The sequence below is a fragment of the Heteronotia binoei genome, chromosome 20, assembly GCF_032191835.1.
Source record: "Heteronotia binoei isolate CCM8104 ecotype False Entrance Well chromosome 20, APGP_CSIRO_Hbin_v1, whole genome shotgun sequence".
In the NCBI taxonomy this organism is placed as follows: Eukaryota; Metazoa; Chordata; class Lepidosauria; order Squamata; family Gekkonidae; genus Heteronotia; species Heteronotia binoei.
The window spans coordinates 7657765-7666798 of NC_083242.1; the positions used below are offsets into that span (position 1 = coordinate 7657765).

A 9034-nucleotide genomic window follows, 5' to 3' on the forward strand; every position below is an offset into this window, starting at 1 on the left:
CTTCTCTTATGTTCTTATGTGACGCAGAGTGTTGGACTGGATGGGCCATTGGCCTGACCCAACAGGGCTTCTCTTATGTTCTTATGTGACACAATGTGTTGGACTGGATGGGCCATTGGCCTGATCCAACAGGGCTTCTCTTATGTTCTCTGAAGTCCAGCCCTGATGGGGAGAGGGAAACTGGAAGAGATGTCTTCGTAGTTGGCTTAACAGGGCTATAGGTAGGATTCAGACTCTTGGCATTCTTACAGTCCCGGCTAACTTTTACCAGACCCAGCCAGGCAATAACCTGGGCCACAATCGGACCACTTGCCCATCAAGGGGCATTATTGTCTACTCAGACTAGCAGTAGTTCTTTAAGGTCTCCAGTGGAGGTCTTTCACATCACCTACCTCCGTTGCGCAGAGTGGTAAAGCTGCAGTCCTGTAGTACAGACTCTCTGCTCACAACCTGAGTTCGATCGCAGCGGAAGCTGGGTTCAGGTAGATGGCTCCAGGTTGACTCAGCTTTCCATCCTTGAGGTCAGTAAAATGAGTACCCAGTTTGCTGGTGGGAAAGTGTACATCAGTGGTCCCCAACCTTTGTGGTACCAGGGACCCGCACCAGGGCCAGCCCACCCACCACGGCCCCAGGGTTTGCACGGTGGGGCACCAAATTTGGCTCCACCCCCCGCGGCCGTGCAGCCTCCCCGCCACCCCCCCCAGCCATGCAGCCTTGCTGCTCCGTCTCTCCTCGCGTGCCTCCACCACCACTCGCCGTTTTAAGGCAGAAGGGCGCTGAGGCACCCCCTTCCCCAGCTCCCTAGAGCTGACCCCCCCCCCCAGGGAAAAACCTTTGTAGCAGCAGACAGCAACCCGCTGAAGTAGTGGCGGCGCCCTTGTCTCCACCCCACTTCCTTTCCACGCCCAGGAAGGAAGTGGAGAGGAGACAAGGGCAGGGCCGCTTCTTCAGTGGGTTGCCGTCTGCTGCTACAAAGGTTCTCCCTGCCGAGATCGGCGTGGGGGGCGGGGTCAGCCCTAAGGAGCCGGGGAAGGCAGTGCTTCACCGCCCTTTCTTCTGCCTTACCGGAGAGTGGTGGGGGAGGCGCACGAGGAGACGGGGCAGCAAGGCTGCACAGCACCACAGGGAGGGGGGGGGGGCTGGCGGGCGGCCAGGCTTTGCGGACCGGTTCTAGTCAGGCCACGGACCGGGGGTTGGGGACCCCTGGTGTAGATGACTGGGAAAGACAATAGCAATCCACCCTGCAAAAAGTCTGCCATGAAAATGTCATGATGTGACATCACCCCAGAATCAGAATCAACTGCTGCTTGCACAGGGGACTACCCTTATCTCCTAACTGGAAATGCCAGGGATTGATGAACCCGGCACCTTCTGCATGCCAAGGAAATGCTCTGCCACTGAGCCATGGCCTCTCCCCTAATGATTGCATTGGCTTGGTTTTAGAACAGGGGTGGCCAAACCTGCTTGATTGAAGAGCCACATGGAATAAATGTCAGATGTTTGAGAGCCACAAGGAAAGGAAGGAAGGAAGATGAGGAGGGAGCGTTGGCTTGGAGGAGTGATTTAAAGAGAAATGCCTTCTCCAAGCTGGCCAGTGGGGCCTTCAAGAGCCACAAAGTGTTTGTGAAAGAGCCACACATGGCCCCTCCATTTTAGAACAATCTTCCTTCTGCAACTCCGTACAAGCGGAGTCTCATTGGTACCGCTGTGTAAAGCTGCCCATCTCTACTTAGCGCTCCACCATGATGTCTGCAAGGGTTACAGTACAAAACAAGCACACTTATATTGTGTGGTCTGTGGCAAATCCAAGGCCCTTGCAAAGCTGACCGGGGGTGGTGCTCTCTCCCTTATCAGCATCACACTTACTGTCTTGCCCACAGATAGCAGACCGTGAGCATTTGCAAAGAAGCCACTGGGCAGGATGATTTGCTGACTTTGAGCAGGAGGGATGAGAGCAAAATATCTTGCTGCAGGGTTGGATGCTCGAAGTTGGAAACCTAATAAACAAGTCTTTGAGCCCATTATGCTGGAGATCTTGTAAGCAGGAAGACACCACCTTACATATGTGGTGGGAATGCAATATCGTTCAGAATTTTTGGAGGAAGATTCATAAAGAGAATTCCAATGTGGTGTGCCTTCCACTGCCTTATTCCCCGGAATTCTTATTATTGGATCTTTGGGCTGATTCAATGATTGATAAAACCATCAAAACTTTTGTCTCAACATTGGTTGCTTCAGCTCGCTTGGTCATTGCCAGGAATTGGAAGTCTCCCACAAGTTCTTTACTTAAACAATGATACCAGAAACTCTGGGAACATTTTTTGATAGGCAGGATTATGCATAATCCATTTTTGGGAGACTCTCGTGCCGTAGTTCCCTTATCAGAGTATGGTAAAACATGAAAACCAGTTTTAGAGTTTTTGTGTAATAAGGATATAATTCCCTCAATGCAACTAAAGCTAGATGGTTGGTAACTGTGAACATAGGGTTTGTAACAGAGCATTGATGGTATTCTTGGCTATTGTGTTTTATAGTTTGGTTGTATGCTTTTTTATTGAAATAAAGAAAATAAAAAAGAAACTTGAGTTGACTCTACCTTTTCTTCTCCTTTCCCCTCCTATAGCAGCCAGACGGCTACGTGACGCAGGAGTCGGTCCAGACCAGTCGTTCCGAGAGGCCGCTGGAGGAAATCTGGAAGTTGAAGAAGGAGTTGGACGACGAGAGCCAACGGCGGCAGCAGCTGGAAGCGGAGATCAAGGCCATCCAGGAGAACATCCTCCTCCTGCAGAACCAGAAGCCGCAGGAGTCCGTGCTCAGGAAGGAGGTCGTGAAAAAGGTGCCCGACCCGCAGCTCGACGAGAGCTTCCACAAGATGCAGCAGAACCTGGCCAAGGAGCAGCGCAGGAACCAGGCGCTGCAGGATGAGGTGGAAGGCCTGAAGCTCAAGCTGCGCATACTGGAGCACGAGAAGAAAGCGGGCGGGCAGGAGTACGTGGTCAAGGAGGTCCTGAGGATCGAGCCTGACAGATCACAGGCGGAGGAGATCTTGAAGCTGAAAGAGGAACTGGAGGAACTCAAGAGGCAGGAGGGGTCCCGGGAGAACGAGATGGCCATACTGCACCGGCAGGTGTGTGCTCTGTCCGAGGAGAAGAACGCCAAACTGGAGAAGGTGACTGAGAGGGAAGTGGTGAAGCTGCAGAATGATCCTCAGCTGGAGTTGGAGTACCAGCAGCTGCAGGAGAGCAAGCAGAGGGAGAGCACGTTGAGGCAGCAGCAGGAGGAAGAACTGCACTTCCTGCAGGACAAGCTGAAGCGGCTAGAGAAGGAGCGGGCCATGGCTGAGGGCAAGATCACCGTCAAAGAAGTGCTCACGGTGGAGAAGGACCTAGCGATGGAGAGGGAGGTGAACGACCTGCGGCGCCAGTATGAGGAAGAGAAAGCCAAAGGGCGCTCCAACGAGCGGGAGAAGGCTGAGCTGCTTCGCAAGATCCAGGCCTTGGAAGTGGAGAACGCCAAGGTGATTATCCAGGAGAAGGTACGGGAGATCGTGCGGCCGGATCCCCAGGCAGAAAGCGAAGTGGCTAACCTCCGTCTGGAGCTGGTGGAGCAGGAAGGGAAACTGCAAGGTGGGGAGGAGCAGCTGAAGGTCTGCCAGAGCGAACTGGCTGCTCTGCGGAACAGAGGACCCCAGGTGGAAGTCCAAGAGGTTATCAAGGAAGTCATCAAGTACAAGAACGACCCGGAGACGGAGATGGAGCTGCAGCAGCTCAGGGATGAGATCGTGGATCGTACCAGAGCCATAGAAAGGGCTGACCTGGAGATCTACCAGCTGAAGCAGGAGATTGAGATGCTGAAAGATGCCCAGCCTCAGGTCCAAGTGAAGGAAGTGATCCAAGAAGTGCTGCAGTACCGGGAAGACCCGCAAACGAGAGAAGAGGTGGAGTCCTTGAGGGCTCAGCTGGCCGAAGAGCAGCGGAAGCACATGGACCTGGAGAGGGACCGGAAGCGGCAGGAAGAGATCATTCGGCAGAAGGAGGAGGAACTCTCCCAGGTGAAGGAGAAGGTGGTGCAGCAGGAGGTGGTGAAGCTGGAACAAGACCCTGCCCTGAAAGCCGAAGTCACCTCCTTCTCCCAGAGCATAGAGAAGGAGCTCAACCAGATTGACACACTCCGGGGCGAGATGCGCAAACTGCAGCGGAGACGTTCTGAGCTGGAGAGGCAACTGGAGGAGCTGGAGAAGGAGCGGCAGGCCCGCAGAGAGGCCGAGCTGGAGGTGCAGAGGTTGAGGATCCGGCTGAACGAGCTGGAGGAGCAAGAGAGGGAGACCACCGAGCGGGTCACTGTGAAGCAGAAGGTGATCCTCCAGCAGGACCCTCATCAGGAGAAGGAGCATGCCTTGCTCAAGTTGGAGTTGGAGGAGGAGAAGCACAGGAGGCAGTTCCTGCAGGCGGAGCTGGAAGCACTGCGGAAGAAGCTCCAAACCCTGGAGAAGATGGAGGTCAAGGAGAAGGTAGTAGTCTCTGAGAGCGTTCAGGTGGATAAAGGGGACAGCGAGTTTGAGATCCAGAAGCTGAAGAACAACCTGGAGGAAGAGAGCCGGCGGAAGATGGAGCTTGACGCAGACATCAACAGGCTGGAGGCCAAGTTGTCTGAAGTGGAGTTCAACAACTCGAAGTCTTCCAAAGAGCTGGACTTTTTGAGGGAAGAAAACCACAAGCTGCACTTGGAGAAGCAGAACCTCTTGCTAGAGACCCGGAGGCTGCAGTCTGAGATCGAGCTCACCATGACGGAAGCCCGGGATTTACGGAACATGTCGCAGGTGGAGAGCAGCCTAAATCTGGACTCTCGCTTCCAGTCGTTGGAACGAGAACTGGAAGATCTGAAGAGCCTATCTCGAGAGAAGGACGAAGAAATTGAACAGCTCCAAAACCGCCTCCAGACCGTGGCCATCAAGAGAGAACAGCGAGAGAATCACTTGAGGCGTTCCATCGTGGTCATTGACCCAGACACCGGCAAAGAGATGTCCCCCGAGGAAGCCCACAAATTCGGTCTGATCGAGTGGAGCCTCTACGTCAAGCTGAAGAACCAAGAATGCGACTGGGAAGAGATCACTGTCAAAGGGCCCAACGGGGAGTCTTCTGTCATCCTCGATCGGAAGTCTGGGAGGAAGTTCTCAATCGAAGACGCCTTGAAGAGCGGAAGGCTAACCCCTGCTCAGTACGACAGTTACCTGAACAAGGAGATATCCATTCAGGAGTTGGCACTTTTAGTGTCCGGACAGAAATAGCTCGCTTTCTTCTCCAAGAGAAAAGGGGGAAGGGGAAAAAAAACTGTTTTGAAGCAGTCAGCGGCCTGAAGCTGCACCACTTGTTACAAACTCAGCCATTTGCTGCCTATTGCCTGCCTCGCAGGGGTTTATTCCCAAGGCCTTAATTCTCCCCCACCCAACGCTGTATTTTTCAAGATTGCAAGGTACATTTTTCTCCTCCGACCAGTGATGTCTACTTTGTGCAGTCAGAAGGGTGGCTAAGAAATAGTGGGGAAGATCCATCTGCTGCCCGACTCGCTTTTATGAATGTGTATCCCCCTCCTTGTCTATATGCTCCCTCAAAGCACATTCCCTTGGCACAGGGACTAAGATTGCAAACTGTGATACCGCTCTCCCCCCGCCCCTGCTATCTCATGTAGTTGTGAGCCAGTTTTCTCAGCTCTTTCCTTTGTGGGTTGTTGTAAGGCTAGCTGAGTATAAGGAAAGTTCTGGAAACTTTTAAACTGCTGCATTCAGTGTTATTATTGCATTAAGTCAGGGGTGTCAAACATGCAGCCCAGGGGCTGAATCAGGCCCCCGAGCAACTCACTCGTCTACTTCCTTCTCCCTCTGCTTCCTTCTGCATCACAACTTGCTTTGTCAGGCTTGCTCAATCACACAGGAGCTACAGAGCAAAGCTCCTCCCTTGGGAAGGAGAGCTCGCTTTGCCAGGCTCTCTCAATTGCAAAGCAGAGCTACTGAGCCAAGCCTCTCTTCATTCTGTTGGCTGAGGCTCAGCAAGCCCTTGAGGTGGATTAGGCTGAGTGTGTGTGTTTGTGTCCTTTATAAAGTTTATGTCTCCCTGACCTGGCATTACATTTTATGACATACATGGCCCGGCCTGATAAGGTCAAGATCCGGCCCTCATAATAAATGCGTTCGACACCCCTACATTAAGTGCTTTATATCTTGTCCCTCAGCTACCGAATTATGCCAAAGACAAAAGTTTGCATGAGAAAGATGAAGCAGTTAAAGCCAGAACAGTTGTAGAGACCCCAATAACCATCTGCTAGTATGGCTGGTAGCCTAAATAGTCTAAAGCCAAGGTGCTTTTAGCTGTGGTTATTGGATGAATTCATAGCAGCTTCAAAGGAAGGGTTGCCTCTGAGTCCTTAGCTTGCTTCTAAGCGCCCAATCCAGCATCTCGCAGTAGCATGTAGTCAAAAAGAGGATGAGGAATCTTGGATTATTAGAGTGCCTTTATCCATTCGACCCAGTAGAAAAAAGGGAAGATAGTAAATTGCATGGGTTTTTAAGATGACTTCAGCCATACTTTTGAAGGGATATTCCCTGCTCTATAAATAGGGTGGGAGACTATGAAATGGTACCACAATATCCAAGAAACGCTTTCTTTCCTGTTATCGGGGTAATAAGATACTTGTGCTGGTGGGTTTGTGTTTTTTTTGCTAATTTAGTTCTACTCAACTGTTATGTATTCTCAAGTACTCGCTGTAGAAGGGAATGGGAAGTTTTATTTATACCGGAACGAGAATAATAAAAAAAGATGCAGTGATCTAACTCTCTGGAGTTGTCCCTTTTATATGTCTTCCGTTTAGTTCATATCAAAGGATGAAAGTGACCACTGTCAAAAAATTCCCTGTACCTAACGTAAAGGTTTTGATAACCAAGGTGACATAGATGAAGAGGAACTCTGCTATTTCTGCAGAGTCCTGTAAGGGTGCATATGTCCTGAAATGCTAGCTTTTTTCTAAATAAAATAAAGTTTTTAGTTCTTGTGATACCTGGAACAAGGAGATGGAGATGGATTTTTTTGGGGTGGGTGGGGGGCTTACCTCCTAAACTCCGACCCCACCTTGCTGTCAAGTCGCAACTGACTTATGGTAACCCCATAGGGTTTTCAAGGCGAGAGACCTTCAGAGGTACTTTGCTATTGCCTGTCTGTGTCACGACCCTGGACTTTCTCGGTAGTCTACCGTCTAAGTCAGGGGTCCTCAAACTTTTTAAATAGGGGGCCAGTTCACTGTCCCTCAGACTGTTGGAGGGCTGGACTGCCGTTACTGTACAAAGCCGCGGGCTGTCAGTTCTCCGTCTTCTGCATCTCTCTCCCTTCCCCACACCACACACCCCCGGCCTGGGAACTCACCTCACCTTGGTATCACCTCACACTCTGTCTCCGCTGCCTCAGCCGAGTGCCGGAAGTGTGCGTTGCTAACGCACGTTTAGGTCGAACGTCACTTCCGGTCTGATTTTGCCATAACCCGGCGAGCCGCATCTGGCCCGCGGGCCGTAGTTTGAGGATCCCTGGTCTAAGTACTCACCCCGCTTAGTTTCTGAGATCTGAAAAGATCAGGATAGCTATTCAGGTCAGGGACTGGTCCTCGTACACAGAGTTATACATATACAGACCCAAAAGGTATATGAGTTGCAGAACTGATCTTTCCTTGGCCCAGAGTTTTAAATGGTTTAAAACACCAAACGCAAACATCTTCTGGCAGTCACTGCTAGAGTCAGCAACCTCGGTAATGGAATTCGTCCCAGATGCTTTGGAAAGAGCCACTGCATTGGTTCTCCCCTTCCCCATGAAGGTCTCCTTTGGGAAGAGTTTTCATAGTTTAAAAAAGTATTTTTTGGAAATTGCAAAACAATTTTATTCAATTGCTGTATACAAGATTAACCATTTCAAATGCCCCTCCTTCTCCTTCCTCACTGAGAGGCCCCCTCCCACCTCTCCCTCCCCCCCTTCGCAAACACACACACACAAAAAATAAATCGCAGTTCTTCCCACGCAAGAAAAAAGAAACTGCTTTTTTCTAAGTTTTAAGTGCCATCTGGTGGTGTGCACGTCCCACCGTAAAGAAAGTCTCCCGACATGGCCAAAGCCGAGGCAGAAAACATGGGCTCTCTGCTCTCGACGCAATTCCCCCCCACCAAAACTCCTTTTGTCCTGCCACGGCTCTTTTGATTCTGTTCTCTCGCTTATCCAACACACACTAAAAAGGGGTGGGGATGGGGAAACCAAAAAAGCAGGAGGGGGGGGGGGGAACCACACTGAACTTCCGCCACATGACATCATTTCCCTGAGGCAAGAGGCTTCATGAACTTTCCTAAAAGAAAGGGGGTTCCTACTCCAGCAACAGGCTGGGGCAAAGTTGCGGCTGCAGAAGCTGCTTTGGGTCAACAGCCGCAATGGGGAGCACTGGGGGCATACGACTCAAGAGAGGCCCAAATCCTGTTGAGTGTAGAGCACTCGAGCCAAGGGAGAAAAGCACACAAGAGATAACTAGTGGCTGACTGAACTGAGCCATGACTCCACCAAAGCAGAACAGAAGGGGAGGGGGGGGGTTCCTATTTATTCCACTTCTGTGCTTCGAAATCAGCATCCTCCAAATTTGGTCTTTGGCTCTCCTTCTGTTAACAGCCTATGATTTATTCTTTCCCCTGAAGCCAAGTTTGATTGCGGTTAACAAATCTGAAAGCTTTGTTTCTTTTAAGCGAGAAAGGGGTATTACTTTTTTTTTTTTTTAGCTCCAGTGCATTTGGAATCTGAGACGGATGCGGCTAGAGGAGAAAGGACCGGGTTCCAGACTCGGTTTGGAGGCCTTGATCCAGAACAGCTCTTTAAAAATAACAAAAAAAAACCCCAACAGCCCCACCACCACCACCACCTTGAGCTAAAATGTTTTTTCAACAGTGATTTTCTGCCTTGGAAGCAGACTCGTATTTCAGATGGAAAAGGGCCTCATTCTGAAAGTTTTACAGTAAGAA

The 9034-nt window shown here is 50.9% G+C and overlaps 1 protein-coding gene across 1 annotated transcript in view; it reads left to right on the plus strand.

Moving 5' to 3' along the window:
- Positions 1-5416, plus strand: part of PPL (periplakin) — a 74412-nt gene extending 68996 nt beyond the window's left edge. The window contains exon 22 of the mRNA XM_060261054.1: positions 2624-5416. Coding sequence (XP_060117037.1) covers positions 2624-5287 — 2664 coding nt within the window. The 3' untranslated portion in view covers positions 5288-5416. The remainder of the gene's footprint in view (positions 1-2623) is intronic.
- Positions 5417-9034: the final 3618 nt, after the last annotated feature.